The sequence below is a fragment of the Serinus canaria genome, chromosome 8 (assembly GCF_022539315.1).
Source record: "Serinus canaria isolate serCan28SL12 chromosome 8, serCan2020, whole genome shotgun sequence".
NCBI classification, from domain to species: domain Eukaryota; kingdom Metazoa; phylum Chordata; class Aves; order Passeriformes; family Fringillidae; genus Serinus; species Serinus canaria.
In genome coordinates, this window is record NC_066322.1 from 24,367,715 (window position 1) to 24,387,937 (window position 20,223).

Consider the following 20,223-nt stretch of genomic DNA (forward strand, 5'->3'; position numbering starts at 1 on the left):
TATTTTCTTATCCAAAACACCCCCAAAAGTCAAGTTTTGATAGGTGAATGAGTGCAGGGTGGTGCCAGTCCAGGTCATTTTTACTGTGAGCTCCAACTACAGACATCTAAGTCTGGATCTTTTATTCTATTCTTTAGTTAATTAAACCCAGATATTAATTGTAGTTTACAGTTTACTGTAATGATAATTCCAGGTATTTTTGAATTCCCATGCTATAGCATTATCCTTTATGCAGACTAACTTTGCTTTCCTGAGCAAAGCTGGATTTCTGACAGGTAGGAAAGATGGAGAAGGCTGTCAGTACACATCCAGATGAATTTATGTCTACATCAAGTGTGGGTCTTACCAGCCTGAGCTTACAGAGAAAGCCCTGCTCAGGTTATCTAATGCTCCCAGTCTATTTTCCTGATGGGCACATCCACACTGTTGTGGTGTAGATGAAAGATTTCACTGGGCTGTGAAGTTGAAAGGATGAATTCTCTGCACTTCTCTGAGATCATCGTTTCAAAGCTCCATCATGCAGCCCCCAGCTCGTTGAAAGAATTTTTGTATTTTCGTACATCCTTTCTTGTATAGCCCCTGTAATGGTGTGGTTACACTTGCTGTGTTTAAATACCACTGCTGGGTGTTTCCATTTTTGTGTGCAGGCACGGAGGGCGCCGAGGCCAAGCGGGAGTGCCAGGGGAGGCTGCAGGAGAGCAGCCAGGAGAGCTGGGTGCAGCGCATGCTGATGGCGCTGGTGGGGGACAGCGCCCTGTTCAACACGCGCGAGGGCCGCGCCGGCAAGGTGCACAACTTCATGTTGGGGCTGAACCTCAACAGCTGCTACCCCCTGTCCCCTCTGGCAGAGCTGCTCACCCAGGAGTCGCTGGAGGAGGAGGAGCCGGCAGCAGTGGCAGGTCAGTTCCTAGAACACTGGTGCTGTGTGTGGTTATCCGTGAAGGCAGAGGTGGCGCGTTCCCAGCGCGGTAACGTCACACCAGGAGGGTCACAACAGCTCCGTGGGCATTGCCCAGCAGTGGAGCTTGTGAGGGGACTGGGAGGCTCAAAGGGCACCACATGGTGACTTCTGTCTGCTCCCTGCCCTGTCTCTTGGCACAGCTTGTGGGACAGCCACTGGAGGGACAGTGGCTCTTGGTTTGGCAGAAGGGAGCCAAACTGCTTTTGTGTATGGTGCCCTTTGTTACATCCACTTACATCCACTTTCTCACTGTCTTGGCCTTTTCCAAAGGGTAGGGTATCCAGGTTGTTCCTTGGTTCTTTTTGATGCTAAGCCTGCTGGTGGAAATGAAACCTTTCCTTGTTCTCCTACAGGGCTTCCCTGTTGCAAAACCTTTGTGGTTCACCTTCTGTTTTTGTGTTTTGAAAAACCCCTGGAGGCAACACACTTCTTCACTTGTAGGATCACAGAATCTGTGCGTTTTGGAAGGGACCCACCAGGATCATGGAGTCTGACCCTGTTCCTGCACAGACACCCCAGCAATCCCACCCTGTGCATCCCTGGGAGTGTTGTCCAAACCCTCCTGGAGCTCTGGCAGCCTTGGGGCTGTGCCCATTCCCTGGGGAGCCTGGGCAGTGCCCAGCACCCTCTGGGGAAGGACCTTTCCCTGAGCTCCAGCCTGATCCTGCCCTGGCACAGCTGATAGATTCTTACTTTGCTGACACCATGTTCTTCCCAGTGTGAACCCACCTGACAAACTACTCCCATTCCAGGGTCCCTGATGTGCAGGTGCATTCATGTTTCATGTTGGTTTAAACAAGAATCCTGATAGAGGATAAGAATTTCAGAAAAATATGCATTTGCAAAAGAAGTTCAAAGTCTTCCCTCACTCTGTGAGGGATGTGGTGTGTGGAACAGTAGCTGTGAAGAATAATTGTGTTTGGTTAGGATTTTGGAACCCTTTGCCTTAGTGTTCACTGCAGTCTGCTCAGTGAAAGGCAGTTAATTTCTCTGTGTTCTTCTGGCACTGGAAGTGTCCAAGGCCAGGCTGGATGGGACTTGGAGCAACCTGGAACAGTGGAAGAGGTCTCTGCCCATGGTAGGGGGTGGCCCTGAGTGATCTTCAAGGTCCTTTCCAACCCATGATTCTGTGATCCATCAAGCAAAGAAGAACTACACCTCTCTGAAGGGGGTGTTCCCTCCAGGCTGTTCCTCCCAGCACAGCCCTACCAGCTATCCCTGGTGACAGCACCATTCTCCTCCACCCTCATTTCCTATGCAGAGGAAGGACATTGTCCCAACTGCTCATTAAGCAACAGTAAATACCTGATGTCATTTAAAAGCTTAAGTAGCAGCCGTGCTCTAATGTGTATTTGTTAATGTAACAAATCCCTTGCAGGGCTTGAAGAGTAATTTCCATCTGGACTCCACTTTCTAAATATTTCTGTCATCTCAGTACTGTTTACAACTGGGTAGTCTTAATATTTATAGTACTTGGAAAAGAGGCAGGAAAGTGGGTAGGAAATTTATGGTTGGAAAAAATGACAGTTGATGAGAATTTTGCATAATTAAGACACGTGGATAGTCTTCAGAATCAACTGTCAACTTCCTAGGATTTGATTTAGATGGAAATAAAATGCTGGTTTGACAGAACCCTGCACCTCTGACACAATTACTTTGGAGTGCCTGAAACTTCTGTGGATTAAAATAGGAAAAGTTTGACATGACTGCATTTTTTTTTTTGCTGTTAGCCAAAGCCCACATTTATAAACCTGCAGTTACAGCTCAGATCTGACAGCTGTGAGTGGTTGCAATATTATAGTGAAGAATAGTTAAAAACCCCTTTGAAATTTCAGTAGTTAATATAAAATGTAATAATTCAGTAGTGAGATGAGTGTATCCACATTTTAATGCTGTGAATTTTCCTAATATATGGAAGAGCTGAGGAGCCTAGAGGCATAGATAGAAAGGAGACTGTGGTGTAAAATTTAAATCCTTAGATTACTGTGGCACTGCATGCATTTAAGCTGTTCATATTATTCCTAGCACTGGCAGTTTACCTGTCAGCTTGAGTGCAGAGGGAAGTCTGTATTGCTTTAAGACTTACTCTCCTTTATTGCCATACACTCCAAAGGAGAAATAAGTGAATCAAAAAGGATATAAATAATACTTCCCATCTCCAGCTGTCCCAAACCCTCTGCAGAGGATGAACTGTGGCTGACCTAGGGCAATCTTACAGTCATTACTGAGTTTAGGGTCTACAGTGCCTGCAGCAGAGATCCCAGCTGCTTGGTCTGGAAGTAAAACCCTTGGCTTTGCTTTACCACAGATTCTATTTGTGGAGATAATGCTAAACATTTTCTTATTTCATCAAGAGTGATTTCATTGTGAACTCTGAGTTGTTCTGTTTCTTTTCTTGATGTTACAACACACCAGAACAACTTGAGAAAATGCCAAGTGCATAACAATGGGGAAAAATAACCCCTAATCTCTGCTTCCTTATTTCAGTATTTATGGAAAGAGTTGTAGTGGATGGACGTCAGTAGCAAGTGCCCTTCTGATCTGCCCTCCTCCCACTGGAGCTGCCATCTGTGGCAGACTTGGTCTCTAGGATGTGCCCTCTTTCTGATTTCCTAACAAATATCTGTCTGTGTATCCCATTGCTGGGAAGCTGACAGGACTGAGCTGGCTAAACATGGAGCTGGGCTGGTAAACACAGACCCACAGAGCTGTTAAGGCTGGAAAAAGCCTTTATGATCATAAGTCCAACCATCAACCCAGCACTGCCACTGTCCCCAAGTGCCACATCCTCCCATTTTCTCCCAGTTTGCTGTTTGATGGACTGGAAGATGCTGGTAATAGGAATGCAACTTTCCTAAAAGGCTAAAAATTCATGTCCCAGACTCTGGGATTCTATAAAGACTGTGATTACTTAATATGGCTGTTATAACTTTATTGATGGCATGAAGACATTTTCTCTTTTCAAATATAGTAAGATTATTTTGATAAATTTGATTTTAGGGTCATGGGGGCTGTAAGCAATAGGATTCATCTCACTCTTCAGTGTTAGGAGGAAGTTTGTGTGGCAGTAATGTCCCTCCCATCACAAACACTGTTATAGCTGGTGCTGTTCTTGATTAAAGGATCTTTCAAATTCAATTTTTGTAACATAAGAAAAGATGAAACTTGTACAAAAATATTTTTGCAATTCCTTAAAAGTTCTAGTGAGAACAAAGGTTAAATTATGTTTGACCTGTTGTCTTTAATCAAGAAGAGGAAAACCAAATTGGTCTATGTGTGCTAAAGGGAACTGTAGTCAGTGTGGGTTTTTTACTGTTTTTTAAGTTATGATGGATTTGATAAATACTGATACATTTTCATTCATTTATACTAATTCATGATTATGAAATATATCTAAAATAAGTCCTAAAATAAGTTTATAAACACACTTAGCCCTTTAGCAATAGGCAATGATTTAGAAGTGTTCTCTCCTTTAGAAATCAAGGCAAATAGTGGGAAAATGTTGCCTTATTATTTAGAAAAGGGTCCTCTTATAAATTACTGTCAGTATTACTATCATTGTCAATAAGTAGATGCCAGAAAATTCAATTATAGAGAAATAATTATATTTTTCTATCCAGCATTCCTTACATTACACTGCCCTCTACAGATATGAGTATTAGATTTTTCATTAAAAAACAAACCCATGCACTGGAAATATTTGTAAGGTGCAGAACAAGAGAAGACTGTCAGGGGAAAAGTTTTTAAGTACAGCAGGGATGGTTTATTAGTGTCCGGAGACCTGGGTAAGTGTGAAGACACCCAGGGAAAATGGATTGGTTTTTCCTGAGCTCTACCTGAGGGAATGTTGGGGTTAGAGGAAACATCAGCAGGTTGGACTTCGAGAAAAGAGTGGTGGATACCACACTGGGACAGCACCAGCAGCAAGTGGCTGACAGGGAATTCTGTCCAGTGCCTGAAATATGGATGTGGGTCACTATTTCTCTTTCTTCCTGCTGGAGTGGTGAGAGTGAGTTCAGCAGGTCTGGTGCAGCTTGGAAAACAAGACTTGATAGTCCCAATTTAATGAGCAGAAGCAAGCACAGACAAGTGTCACAGGAGGGCAGAGCCACATGGAGGATTTTTGGGTAAATTTGGGAGAGCTGGGAAGGATATGGGGTTGGGAGGGAACATTGGGGAATAGGCTTGCCCAGGCAGCTGTTCCAGGGCTCTGCACCCTCAAAGAAAAGAAGTTCTTCCTCGTGTTGAGATGGAGCTTGTGTTCCAGTTTATGGCCCTTGCTCCTCATCCTGTCACTGGCACTACTGAACAGAGTCTGGGACCATCCTCTGACACTCCCATATGTCTCTTGACATCCCATAAACTTTTTCCTTTGTCTATGGATTATTTGGGATGATGGAGTGAAGATGGGAGGGCTGGGATCAAACCTGGGTGTTTGTCCTCTTTGGTTCACCTCCTTTGGGTCTATCTCATGAACCTCCTGAGGGCCCTTCCACTTCTGGCTTTTCACCTCACTCTCCAGTTTTTAAGAGTTTTAGTTACACTTGGATTCATGGTGTGTTTACCTGGGATACACTGTGCAGTTCAAATTCCATGCTCTCCCCAGAACCTGGGGAGGCACTGGAAAGCTCATCAGAGCCTCAGTTCTTAACTCATGTGTCCCTACTTGGTTTGGTTTTCCCGTGTTCCACACAGATCCTGACGAGTTTGAGAGGATCTATGAGCCCCTGGATGTGAAGAGCAAGAAGATCCACATAGTGGACAGTGGGCTGACCTTTAACCTGCCCTACCCGCTCATCCTGAGGCCCCAGAGAGGTGTGGATCTCATCATCTCCTTTGATTTCTCAGCCAGGCCAAGTGATTCCAGCCCTCCTTTCAAAGTAAGTGACACAGGCCCTTGCTTTCCTGCATTCAGGGATTTAAGGTGTCTCAGTTCTATTCCACATGGTCCCAGGAAGGCCTTGGTGCTGTTGTATCTGCAGCTTTGGAGTATTTCTTCCCACGTCAAGGCAGAATATTGCCCTGTGCCTCAGTTCCTGTTTACATGCCTTCCGTGAGGCAACTGGCACAAAGAGGGATCATGAACTTGCTTTGAAGCAGGAGCTTGGTTGTTTTTATGGAAGTTTTGCTTTGGCACTGATTGCAGAGTTTTATTTTCTGTCAGAATTAAACAATAAAGTCATTTTCCCTGCTGTACTCTCCCTCCACCCAGCTGCTCTCCTCTGTGTGCTGTGATGTAAATGGATGGTTTCGTGTCATCATCTTGCAGAAATGCCTCATCTCAGGATTGCTAAATAAATAACCTTTTGGAATCAGGGCTCACTCTTCATTTACATCTCACAGGATAATCCTGGTTTCAAATCCATCTTAAATCCATCCAGACCAGAGCAAAACAGCAACAGGAGAACAGGGAGTAAGTGCCGTGGCTGTTTTTTGCAGCAGGTGTGGAAAGCACAGCTGTCAGTCTGTACCACCTGCACATCCACATAGCTCCAGCTGATCCCAAAGCCTTTACATGGATCATTTGGGTAACTGCTACAGAAAAAGCAGCACTTCAGAGACTGCTGTGAGGGTCTTTGTGCTGTGGTTTAGTGGGCGTGCTGGGATTTGGTTGATCTGTGTGATCTTGGAGGTCTTTTCCAACAGTAATGATTCTACTGTCCTCAGAAAAGAGGCATTATTTATTTTAAACCCAAAGGGATTTTTAAAATAATTTTTAAGGGAACTTGGAAAACATTCCTGTTTGAGAAACAGCTGGCATTCCTTGTTGCCTTACAGACAAATTTTAGTTACAATAAACAGAGAATTCTTTTCCTTCAGCTGCTGTAGAGTGACAAAACCCCTAAAACAACATTAGAAGGCAACAGCAGTAGCAAAATGAGCTTGAGATCAGTGCTGCCAACTGCAAAACCAAATTACAGGAGAATAAAAAGGAGAAATTCCTGTTATCTCTAGGTCTCTTGGGGCTACTGGGGAGAATAGTAGCCAGAATAGTCTCCTCAGTGAAGAAGACTTCCTAGTGCTTGAGATCCTTTGTTTTTCCTTAAATCACTGAATCCCAGAGTCTGGATTTTCCCTTAATATTCTATTTACATAAGGATGCATCTCCTTTTTTTTGTCAAGGGTGTTTGTCCCAGCAGCTAAATTTGCTGACACAGCACTGCCATTGCCTCTGAAACATCTTTTCCCCCCCTTTTTTAAGATTCCACAGGTGGAGTTGGTGCAAAAGGCTGTGTATGGTCACCCCTGCTACCCTTGGCATTCTGTCTTTGGCAGCTGCAATTTTCTGGGTTGTTTTGGGGAACATGGAGAGATTAGTGAGCACTCAGGTGGCATCCTGAAGGTTTTTCTCCAAAATGTCATTTTCAAAATGCAAAAAATTCCTTAACATGATAAAAAATGGTAGGAAAATTCGATGTTACCTCAGGTTTTCCAGGAGCCTCCTTGGAAGGGAATTGTTTTTGGAGCACAAGTGGGTGTGTGCTGAGGCAGACGCAGGTGTATTCCTGAGGCAGAGGACAGGAGCAGGAACCAGTTCTGTCCTATTGGTGCATTGCAAAGAGCAAATGGCACTTCAGAAGTGGGCCTGTATCTATGGTAGCACTCTAATATTTTACTCAATGACTCGAGCCTTGGTTTACCATTTTACACCCACTATCTCTTAATCTCTTGCGTATCCAAAACAGTCGTCCAGAGAGGGGTCCTATTTCATTGAAAACCAAGATTAAAGATGTTTGACCTTCCCTCTCCTCCCTCTCACACACCCTCATTACATGCTTTTGAGTCATTATTTACAAATTATCTTGTTTACTGAGTTGTCATGAGGAAAAAGAAGCCTGTTTTCCAGAGCTCTTCACACGGTGTGCTTTGAGAGGCCTCTGAGTGTGGGGGTTAATTCTGAGTACAACAATGCTTGGCCCAGTGTTTAGGAGCTCTCAGTGGTTGCCACAGCACTGGTACTGCTTTGAAAAGTAAAATTATGGATAGCTTTTCCCTCACTGTCAGCTCTGTAAATTCAGCCCCAGGTTTCTGGGGCAGACCATGTTCCTTCCTGTGACTCATGGGGGCAGGTGGCAGAGCCTGGGCAGGGTGAGTGAGGTGCTCAGTTGGTCCTGCTGGGTCATCTGTGCTGAGATGGACTTGATTAGTCCTGAGAACCACAGGGTGGTTTGGGCTGGAAGGGACATTAACCTCATTCCACCCCTGCCATGGGCAGGGACACCTTCCAGCCCAGGGTGCTCCAAGCCCCATCCAGCCTGGCCTTGGACTCTGCCAGGGATCCAGGGGCACCCTCAGCTTCTCTGGGCACCCTGTGCCAGGGCCTGCCCATCCTCACAGGAAAGGATTCCTTCCCAATATCCCATCTAAACCTACTCTCTGCCAGTGAGGAAGCCATTCCCTTGTCCTGTCACTCCATCCCTTGGAAATTGTCTCTCTCCATGTTTCCTTTCAGCTCCTTCAGGTACTGCAAGGTCACAGTGAGGTCACCCCAAAGCTTCTCCTCTCCAGGCTGTACAGTCCCAACTCTCCCAGTCTTTTCTTCCAGCAGAGCTGCTCCATCCCTCTGACCATCCTGGTGCCTCCTCTGGATCCTCTCCATGTCTTTCCTGCATTGGAGATTTAATAATTTATGGATTACATTTACCACCCCACACAATCCCTGTCTCTGGAAACCTCCTGACTTTGCAGTGGAAGCTTTTGTGCCACCTGAGTCTTTTTCCTCTTTCCAGGAAATCCTGCTGGCTGAAAAATGGGCCAAAATGAACAAGCTTCCTTTCCCCAAGATAGACCCCAACGTGTTTGACAGGGAGGGCATGAAGGAGTGCTACGTTTTCAAACCCAAGGACACCTCCTCGGAGAAGGACTGTCCAACCATCATCCACTTTGTGCTGGCCAACATTGACTTCAGGAAGTACAAAGCTCCAGGTGAGCTCACAATTCCTGATGCTGAATCCACCTGTTCCTCTGGAATCACTTGGTGGTTATGTACCAGAAACCTTTTGCCTCTGAAACAACTCCAGCTTTTGTCTGCTCTCCAGCTTTGTCTGTCCTTAGGGAATTAATTCAAAGGAGCCATTAAAAATAAGGTAATAAATCCTCAACCCTAACATTTGGATGAAATTTTTGTGTTTATCCTGCGCAGGTGTTCCCAGAGAAACACAAGAAGAGAAGGATTTTGCAGACTTCGATATTTTTGATGATCCAGACACGCCTTTCTCTACCTTCAACTTCCAATATCCCAACGAGGCTTTCAAGAGGCTCCATGACCTCATGGAGTTCAACACCCTGAATAACATGGATGTGAGTATGGGGGGGGGTTAAAAGGGCTGGATTGTTACAAGGGGGAAGTGGGTGATGTCAGGAAAGCCCTAAATTTTGCTCTTGCTGAGTCCTAGGTCAGGTCAGGGCAGGGCTAGCAGGGCTTTGCCTCAGTGTTTGCCTGATTTTCTCATTTGGTTCTTGCCTTGGTTTTGCCATTTTACCATCCCAAGCCTTTCAGGATAACTGAGCAAAGGGCAGTGTTAAAGATGTGCAGGACTTTATACTCAGGTCTTTTTGTCTAATTGGACAAAAAGGACACTGGAAGTTTTCTCTGAAGGAAATTTCTTTATCAGTTAACTCACTAATAATTATTTGTAATTGATAGTTGATGAAATGTGACATCATGATCCCAACATCTGTGTAGTGACAAGTGTAATGATCATCCCAGATAAAGATATAGGGGTTTTAATCAATGTAGTGAAGAAAACTTGTTACATCAGCACAAAGGATTTAAAAGTGAAGATTTAATCTTTCTCATCATAATCATTACTTTCTACATCCTTGAAATATGGATTTTCTCAGTGTTTGGATTTACCCTTCTGAGTTTCACTGGGGCTTTTTTAGATACTGTGTGTTTTTGTGTGACTTCTTTGGTGTTAATGGCCTCCCTCACATTTTTACTAACCACATTAAAATCAGTATTTTATACACTCAGGAAATACTATTTGTGCTAAAACTCATCGATCCCTCTGCTCAGTGATGGAGGGGAGCTAAAAGTGGGAGCAGCAGCTGTTAATGGGAGAAGGGGCTGTTTCTGTCCATTTTAAAGTGTTCAAATTGAGCTTTGCTGCTGGCTGCAGGTGATCAAGGAGGCGATGGTGGAGAGCATCGAGTACAGGAAGCAGAACCCCTCGCGCTGCTCCGTGTCCCTCAGCAGTGTGGAGGCCAGGAGGTTCTTCAACAAGAGCAACCTCAACAACAACAACCACACATAGAGGCTGTGCCCAGCCCTGCTCTGCCCAGAAACTGCTCCTGCCTTTGGAACTGCAGGCAAAAGGACTTGAGTGGAGTATCCCGGCTCCTCACGGGGCTCTGCAACACTCCTGAGAATGCCTTCTTGTGAATTCTCATGTTCCAATAGCATTGTGTACTGCTTTTTTGAGAGCTAAAAACATTTCAGTAGGCTGAGATCCTTGTTTTTAAAACTGTGGAAGTAGTTGGAAATCATTGGGTTCAGCGTCTTTGTGTTTTCTTATAAAATTGTAAACACTGGTTTCTTTTGGGGGGGTAATTGAGTTTTAATTGATGTAAACTGGGCATAGCTTGAAGGGTAAGATGGAATTAGAAAAAAAAAATTGAAATCCACTTTATTGCTATATGAGAATGTCTGTACCACTCAGCAAAAAACAAAACCTCTGATACTTTCTTTTTCTTATTTAATCCTCAAAATTGTATTTCTTGAACTCTTGTGCTACTGGCAGCCATATGTTAAATTATTGTCAGTTTGTGTATTTCTGACCTGAATGTTTATTCATAAATTGACTGTGATTTTGCATTTGAGCATGCTTAAAACAACACATTTCTGCAAAGGGACAGTAGCAATGTTTACTGAGGATTTGGTAGAACATGCCGAGGTAAGAATGTGAAGCCTTAAGGGCTATTTAAAAAATATACTCTTAGTACTTTGGCTAATGAAAGACTGTGCAAGGACAGAGATTATTTTAGTACCATCTCAGCCAGTATAGCTGTAACTCTGCAAATGCACAGAAAATGCAGCTGCACCTCTGAAAACTGTTAAAGTCAGTAAATCCCTGGGAAGGGAAATAATTACAATGCATTTCTTTAACAGCCACTGTACCAAAGAATTGTGGAGTGGTTGGGGATGGAAGGGACCTTTAAAGTAGATCTCATTCCATCCCCTGCCATGGGCAGGGACACATCCCACTAGCCCAGGTTGGTCCAAGTCTACATGCAAAGTTCTCTGGTTAAATAACATTTCCTGTATTGATCAATAGATTTTATTTCTGTTTGAGTTAGTGCATGTTTAAAATCAACAGAGAAAATAAAAGTAACTTATCTTAGTGCTGCATAATTTAAACACTTTCCATAAAGAAAGGAACTGGTACCATTATATTATTGTAATATTTTCTTTTAAATGTTGTCTTTCCTTTTGGTAATGTAATATTTGTATTTTTTATGTACAAAATAAAAAATACATATGTGATATGTGCCTTCTCTGTTTCAGGGAAGAGTTTTATCATGCTTTATACAGTTAATATTATCACAGTGTTACCAGATGATAAAAAATAAAACTATATTTGTCACCTGCTGTTTTCAGACAGTTTCATTTGGATAATTTGTGGGCTATTTTCAGTTTTTTGTGAAGAGATGTGGAGCAGCTCAATGGTGAGGGGCAGCTCACAAGATTGACAGTGCATGGGATGAGTCTTTGCTGCCTTTAATCTTGGATTCCTTATAAAGCAGGGAAGCTCCTTAGACATTATTAAAAATAATGTAGAAGAAGAATAATAATGCAGGAAAACCCCTCTTCTGACATGAGATGTTATACCAGCACACAGTTTTCCCATACTTAGAAATATAATCCTTTGTTTCTCATTTTCCTTCCCTTTAATCCAGATTCTCCTGCTTTGTGTCTACAGTATTTTTTCCCAACCCAGCCTGTGATCCCTAGGAGGCATAAAAAGGTGGATTTAGAAAATTAATTATTTCAGGCTTCAAACATTACTGTAGGGGCAGCACATGGGAGATCCTTCATGCCTGAAGGACGTGGAAGTGCCAACCCTGCACTGGTGAAGGGGGTGACGCCTTGGGGGTGAGCTCAATTCCTGGGAAACAGCTCTGGTATGGTCTGGAAAATGGCTGTTATGGGCTCTAGAGTCCATCTCTGGAAAACAGCTCTGGAAACCAGCTCTGGTATGGTCTGGAAACCAGCTCTGGTGGGCTTTGGAAAATGGCTGTTATGGGCTCTGGAGTCCATCTCTGGTGTGCTCTGGAAACCAGCTCTGGTGTTTTCTGGAGAGCCTCTCTGGTGGGCTCTGGAAAATGGCTCTGGAAAACACCACTGGTGGCTCTGGGACACCCAGCACTGAGGGTGGCCTTGAGCTTCTCTTCCTTGGGACCTTGGGCCAGGCTGCAGTGCTGGGATGGGTGCTGGAAGTCTCTGCCTGCCTTTTCCTTTACCAGCAGCAGGGAATGCTCAGAATAAATCCCACTGACCTGGGGAGCACTGGAGCTCTGGGCGGTGGCCTTGGCCTGTTGGTGTTTGTGAGAAGGAAAGCTGTTTTAGCAGGGAATGGGGCTGCAGCCAATGCCCTTTGCTGTTCCCCTGGGCATGTTCTGTCTGTGGGATGACACCTCAGCCCTGAGGGATCACCTGCAGAGCTGTTCCTACAGAGCACACAGAGCTGGTTTTCCAGGAGATCTGCTTGTGCTCAGGAGTGGATGTGGGATCAAACACCCACTGTGATTGTGCAACCCCTCGTGTTGACATAACAGGCTTTGCTCTGGTGCTCACTGGAAGCAAAGCCGAGCAGACGTTTCCTGGAGCTGTAAATTCACCCCTCACTGGCTGCTGGCACCTGGGGTGGACAGGTTTGTGTGGGGATGTGACTCAGCCAGGAGGTCACGCAGGGCCCTTCTCACCAGGGGTGGGAGGCAGGAGCAGGAGGGTTCCCAGGAATTCCCCATGGCAACACAAACACAGCGCCGCTGAGCACGCGAGGAGCAGGCCCTGGGGCACGGCCAGGACACGGCAACTCCTTAACCTTTAGACAAACCAAACCCCACAGGAACAGCAATTCTTCTGTGGCTGTGTAACCCATGAGGGCCCCACAAACCTGAAATCAGAGAACAAAGGCCAAGCCAAAAGACTCCTGGTTTTGGCAGGAGATGTTTGGGAACAGAGCTCCCTGAGCAGGCAGCCATGAGCGTGGAGAGATCCCTGTGGTAGGGTGGATCTCAGGGGTGCCAGGAACATGGCCAGCTCTGAGAAAGGGGACAAATAATGTAGAAAATTAAAAAAGGGGGCACTGAAAGCGGAAGCCCAGCTGTGATGGGGTCACTGTTGCTGGGCTGGGTCTGATGTCTGCAGATTTTGCTTCCCTGCCATTCCATCTTCACCTGGAGCTAGCAGCCATTTGTGAGGCCCAGCAGGCCGTCCTGAGGCCTGCCAGAAAACACTCAAGGAATTTAACATCAAACCACCTGAAATATTTTGTCTTTAATCAGTAAAATGCTCTCTCAGTATGTCCTCCTCAAAGGCTGTGGCCAAACTGGCCTCAGAAACCTGGGAACCTTGAGGTGGTTTTGGCCTCTGTGCGTCTCTCAAATTCTTACCCAGGTATATGGTTTTAGGCCAGTCAAAACTGAGTAGGGGAAAATAGGCAGCTCTGGGCTTATTTAGGTGTGAAAGTGTAACTTCTGCCATTGAAAATAAACTAGACTGGTAAAGCTACACCTCTCGTCCTTGGCAGTGTCCCAGGCCAGGTTGGACAAGGCTTGGAGCAAGCTGGGCTAGAGGAAGGTGTCCCTGCCCACAGCAGGGGTGGGATTGGATGGGCTTTAAGACTTTTCCCAACTCAAACCATTCCATGATTTTATGATTCTCAAGTTGTATAATTTGTTTGGTTCTGTTTTGTAATTTAGCTGCATTTCTGCTCCTCACCCAACTTTTTGGATGGATTGCGGGGGATGGATGCTGGGCCAGCACTGACAGCAGGGGACACGGGACTTGTGCCATGCTGTCTGTAAATTCTGGGATGAGGAGGAGAACGTAGGAGACACCCTCCACATCCCGCTGGTGCTTAACACCTTCCAGACGTTTTCTCACAGCTCGTTCAGGGCGTGTGCTGGAAAACACAAACCGGAATTAACGCCACGGCTTTAAAAGAGACCGAGGGAAATGTTTCACCAACGTGTTTGGGAAGCACAGACACTGATGCTTTGCAGCTGTGGATTCAAAGCAAATCCTTCTGGTCCGGTTTCATCATACCCCAGGGATTTGCCCGAGGGCATTTTTGTGTGACAGGTCAGCCCCTTCTTCTGTCACTGATTAATGCCAGGATGCTGCCAGCACAGAGGGAGACAGCCTGGAGGACTGGGGTCGGGAAGGTCCCTCTGCTCCTCCTTTGGAACTGCTCTGTCCCTTTATAACCCTGCCAGGAAGCTGCTTTGAACTGATGCTTTTTTGACCTTGCAGAAGCCCAGAAGTTAGTAATGCTGTTTAACCCTCGTTTGCTGTTCCTCCCTCGGCTTCAAGCCTCTTTTAACACCTTGTTTAAAAACACGTTTTAAACCCATTTTTAGGTAATAAAATTTATTCCAAGGTGACACAGAGCAGGTTTCAATACCTCACCAGACCACAAGCCTTTTGCTGGTGTCGCCTCTGCGTCTTTTCTGTCTCTTTTTTTCAAGAGCTGCCAGGAAACAAATTAGAGAATAATTTGACATCTGAAATCCACTGTGTCTTTATTGCTCACTTCCTTTCCTCTTATTTTGGAATCTTGGGATCATGGAACCATTCAGGTTGGGAAATACTTAACAGATCACCAAATCCAATCACCAGTCCAGCACCACCACCAGGTTCAGCATTAGACCTGGTCCCCAAGTGCCACATCCACATGGTTTTTTAACACCTCCAGGGATGGTGACTCCACCACGCTCCATGGCATGGCTGTGAGCTGGGACAGCTGGAAGATCCAGCAGCTGGGATGTTGTGGGGTGGTGTGAGGGAGCAATGTTTCAGTGTAAATTGTTTGAAACACAGGAAACACAGTCTTCTAGATGAAGAACACAGGTATTTATACAGTTAAATATCGGTATTTAAAATTTATGTTTAACTTATGAACTGTCACTGCTCAAGACCAAATTCACCCCACTTTTCCTCTCACCCCAGAGGGCCAGTGCATGTTTCTAGCTAAAGGAAGTATTTAAAATCCCAAATATCACTGTCCTGCTGTTTGGTCCCTGTGTGAGGAAAGGACAGCAGGGCTGGGGTTGGTCTTTGTGTTTGTAAATGATTTAGTACCAGTGGCAAGGAGGGTGAGTTGTGCAAGCAGCAAAATGTGATGAGAGTGACCTAAATTTAATAAAATGGCTAAAAATAGTGAAGGTGTGAAAAGCAGGTGAACACTGAGGGACAATGAGTTGTCTACTGTGGGCTTTACACACTCCAGAGTCAGAGAGCCTCTCTCTGTCCTGAAGGCTGCAGCCTCAGGTGTTTTATACAGCACACACTTTAATGCAGATGTTTTTCTTCCAGGCAGTGATAACTGCCCACAATATCAAAAATTCCTAGAAATCTGAGAGAAAATTGGAAGGCACAGAGTTTAGTCTAACACTGAGTTTTAGACCATCCCTCTCCTCTGAGTTCTCCCTCTGCCCAGCCAAGACAGTTCTGAACTCTTGTAACCCAGGACATGAGTGGTCTTTAATCAGTGTCTTATAGTTTTCCCTTTTATTGAATGTTTTGTTTTAGGACTTGGTTTAAAAGGATTTAGCAGCAGAGATCTGGACTGGGCCAATGGCATGGCTGATGCACAGGGTAGAAAACAGGTCAGCAAAGGTGACAGAATCACAGATGGGTTTGGGTTGGAAGGGAGTTTAAATTTCATGCAGTTCCACAGGCAGGGACACCTTCCACTAGCCCAGGTTGCTCCAAGTCCTGTCCAGCTTGGCCTTGGATGCTCCCAGGGATCCAGGGGCGGCCAGAGCTATCTGGGCACCCTGTGCCAGGGCCTCCCCACACTCACAGGGAACAATTCCTTCACAATATCTAATCCAGTGTTGGTGATTGAAATGAAATAAACCCACCAGAGCCTGTTTGATTCCTTAAACAGATGTTAACAGGAAGGAGGGGATGCTCAAAAGGGCAAGGTCCAAACCCAGCACCCCCTCCTGTGTGTGTGGCTGGAAGGACAAGGCCAGAGCTCCTCCTGTGGAGCTCAGTTTGGTGAAGTTTGAACGTTCCACTCCAGTGTAAAATTCCAACATTTGTGTTCTGCAGTGTGACCAAAGCCAACTCTCCTGCTCTGTTGTGTAATGTAATAAATGTCAGCTTAACAAATTCAACTTCATTGAAATTGTTTTTTATAATTGTGGTGTTGTAAGATGCACTTTACAAATATTTGTTGGCTTAAAGGATGCCACTGAATCACTGGTCTGTGGTGGCAAATCCTTGCAGTGGAAAACTGCCCTTGTTCATGTTTTCCCAGTTCCCTGTGTGGTGGGACACTGAGGAAAGCTCTTACAAAACAGAGAAATTGGTGTCATGAATCCACAGGTAATAGCCAAGCAATGGTATTTCACCATCTAAATAAAAACAGGGTATTTAGGAAAAATAGAAATAATGTGAAGATCCAGCCTTTGCTTCCCAGCAGTAGGAGGACACAGAGCTCGAGTGGCTCCCAGATGGGTTCCTTGGTGTCCCCATGTCCCCAGCCCCCATCACTGAGGGCTGAAGGTCTTGGCAGAGGGATGTCACCAGGAGAGGAAGAGCAGTCCTGGCTGCCAGGGGCTGCTCCCTGCAAAACCTGGGCACTTCCAGCCTCCCTCAGCCTGCAGAGGTGAGAAAGCCCTTTGCCAGGCCAGCACCAAGTGATAAATGCTGTGATGCACAAGGCCAGTAAATGGGGATTTAATGATTCTTGACATTCCTCCCGGATGCACAAACAGCTTTTTGCAGGACATTAACACCAGGTGCCTCTGAGCAACCTGGCTGTCCCTCAGGCAACCTCTGCAACCCAATGAGTGCCTCAGGGACATCACAGTCAGTTCTTCAAGCTGCACAGAGAAGTGATTAACCTTGGAACAGAAATCGTTTCAGTGGAAAACTGGACAGGTTTCATTCATCCCTTACAGGAAAGCTTAGCTGCCCATTTATCAACAGATTTTCCTCAGCAATCTTACCCCAAAACTTGCTTTTCTTCCCCACATTGCCATGGACATCCATAAGAGCCTGACATCTATCAAAACACCCCTGGAAGTCATCCAGCCTCCTTCTGTAGCTTTCTGTGGCTGGCAACACTCCCAAGCTCCCCGACCCTTCAGCCAAACAGGAGCACTAATGAGCCATCAGGTTTTTCCCAGGCATGCACAGCATTGTTTTAAGTCTCCAGCCCTGAACTAAACAAACCTCTCATTCCTCCTCAGTTAATATTTACCTGCACAAATGAGGCTGGATTATTTCACAGGTTAGTTTGGAATTGTTTCCTGCTTTTGTTTTGTCTTCCTGACAACAAATCACAAAATCCTGAGGCTAGAAAACACTCAAATACTGTATCAAAGTGTGGCCCAGATTCATCAGGATTCTGATTAAGGACAGTTGTGCAGGATCTGTATTTTCATTCAGAGCAACCCGTCTCCAGTTAGTGGCTAAATTTGTTTTGGAATTCAGCAAATAAATCCACAATGAGATTTGTTTTTAGGAACTCAAGGAACTTTTCAGCAGCATAGAAACTACAAGAAATATTTCCAAAAGTCATGAGTTTGTAAGAGGGAGGAAATGTTAAAAATTAATTTAACACTTCCTTGGTTTAGAATTAATACAGGATATATTTCTTTGATGTGAGAAGGAAAAAAAAGAAGATCCTGGAGAATGTTTTGTTGCTACTCTGAAATGGTCATGAATGTAATTTTCAATGACAGTTTCTTCCAGCACTAAGCCAACCCTGGTAAGTGGCACTGTAAAAATGGGGTGGTTTCAGTGGGCACAAAATCAATGGAGTAGCCCAGAAGTCCAACATTTTTTTCTATGTTTTCCCCTTGTACGTTCAGTTAGATCCTGTGTTTGCAGCAAAGTTCCTATTTTGTTCCTTGTTCCCTAAAAAAAAAAAATGTTTACTTGTGTTGTCTTAGGTAACTCGAGTTCTAGCATCATCATAGTATGAGGATCTCATATTATCAGAGCTTCATACCTTCTTGATGTTGCTCACAGGCAGCTCCTCTACACACTGACTTCTCCAGGTCCTGGCAGTAATCTGACTCTCCTCACTCCTCTTTCCTTACTCTTATATAGCACTAGTTCTTATTGATTACAGGTGTGGCCTGTTAAGATCAGGCCCACCTCCAATCTTCAGCAACTGAAACAGCTGCAACTTACTGGGGGACAAGATCACCCTCTACAGAATCCCAGACTGCTTGGGATGGGAAAGGACCTCAAAACTCTCATTCCATCCCCCTGCCATGGGCAGGGACACTTTCTACTGGACCAGGTGACTCGGGGTACAAATCCAGATTATTTTACTAAAGTGGTTAGAAGGTTGCTTAACTTTGGTTTCTTTCCATTGGGTTTAGAGGATATTTTCCTTGCTGCTAATTATTATGTCCTTCTTCAGTGTTCAGAAAGGCTTGAATACATCAGCCATAAAAACCTGAGTCCATAATTTATAGCAGTCAGTCAGTGACTGGCTACTCTGAAGAACTGGCTTATCAATTTCTCAAAATGTAAATATTTCCCTTCTTTTTTTGGTAAAAAAATTCTATTTTTAAAAATGCTTAAAATGTCTTGCCTTAGTGAAATCTCTTTGAAGTGAATTTAAGTGACAAACTTTACCCCCTTCTCTTTTTTGTCTTTCAATGTTTTGCTGATGAACTTGTGTTTGTAACATGAAAGATATGACAGACTTGTACTTTGAGGTTTTTTCCCAATTTTATTAATTTCTACAGCAAAAGGTTTGTTTATCTTCTTCAGTAGTTCAGTAGTTTGTGCTCAAAACATGGATATTGAATATTCACTTCTCACTTTAAACCCAAGAAATTTTAGCTCGAGGAAACTGAAAAACACAAGAGGGATTTTTCCTATGGAATTTTGTAATTGACTCTGTTACAGTGTTCCTGGTAGGGTGTATGAAACTGAAGCTGAGGCCAGGAGAAGGAGTCAAAAGGGTCTGTCTGGAATAAATTGATAGCAAAGATGTGGAGAAAGAACAAATTGCTGATTTGGTGCGTGCACAGCTGCAGTAACCTGAGCTTGGTTCTTGGAGCATGAGGAGCCCTGGAAGCTGGGAAGGGCCGACCCTCATTTTGCACAGTTTCTATATCTGTCCTGATATGTGTTTCCTCCGTCCTCCTCACCCTGATGCTGCCTCGCACAAACCAGTCCCAGTCCCAGCATCTCCTGGTTTCTGGGCGCCACCTCTTGGTGCTGGGACAGCTCCTCCCTTTGGTGCTGGACAGGGACTGAGGGACTCTGCCCGGGTTTCTGTTCTTCAGCGGGGAAAGCCATGGATGTGAGGGGCAGCAGCTGCAAGTTTAGTACCACCACCCGAGGAAATGGGAAATCTCATTTCCAAGAGAAACCAATTCCAGACCTGACCTTGTGAGCCACACAGTGGTGAGCTGAAATGGATTTTAATGTTTTGGGTCAGATCAGGTTTGTCCAGTTGAGTTTTGCTGCTGTTTTACTCCTTATTATTGTTTTTGTGGGGGTTTTTAGTCCCCATGAGTAGCCCATGCCTGATCTTCCAGAGAAACCCACTATATCCCATAGGGAGACAGTGGTGTGAAGTGGAAACATCAAAGGATGAGGTTCAGCATCCTGTTCATTAACTCACAAGTGCATTTCTCATCCATCCATCCATCCATCCATCCATCCATCCATCCATCCATCCATCCATCCATCCATCCAGGCTCTTGCACAACTGATTAAAGTTTCCCTAGCTGATTAAGACATTGCACTGCAGCAGCCTGAGAGGTGCTAATGAATAAATACCCACCTTGCAGCCTGCCTGGAGCCCTGAGGAGGAACAGGAAGGGAAGGAGTTAAGTGCTGCTGCTTTTTTTCCAGCAGGGATTTGTGTCACAACACCCTCAGATGATTTACGGTCTGTCTCTGGTCCCAAGTTTTATGCTGCTACCCAGGATTAACTGATTTTAGTGTTCAAGGGGGATAAAATGATAAAACAGAAAGGCAGTCTGTAAATTCCAACAACAAGGGCTGCCTTTTGCAATAGATGGGGCCTGGACATATTTACGTTCCTCTT

The 20,223-nt window shown here is 44.9% G+C and overlaps 1 protein-coding gene across 4 annotated transcripts in view; it reads left to right on the top strand.

Annotated features, from left to right (window-relative positions):
• The window catches only part of PLA2G4A (phospholipase A2 group IVA), a 67,784-nt gene extending 56,237 nt beyond the window's left edge, over positions 1 to 11,547 (top strand). For all 4 annotated transcript variants that reach the window (XM_050977565.1, XM_050977566.1, XM_009088419.4 and 1 more), the window contains 5 exons: positions 648 to 899; positions 5,657 to 5,841; positions 8,692 to 8,887; positions 9,105 to 9,262; positions 10,084 to 11,547. In XM_050977565.1, the coding sequence (XP_050833522.1) occupies positions 648 to 899; positions 5,657 to 5,841; positions 8,692 to 8,887; positions 9,105 to 9,262; positions 10,084 to 10,218 (926 nt within the window). In that variant the 3' untranslated portion in view covers positions 10,219 to 11,547. The remainder of the gene's footprint in view (positions 1 to 647; positions 900 to 5,656; positions 5,842 to 8,691; positions 8,888 to 9,104; positions 9,263 to 10,083) is intronic.
• Positions 11,548 to 20,223: the final 8,676 nt, after the last annotated feature.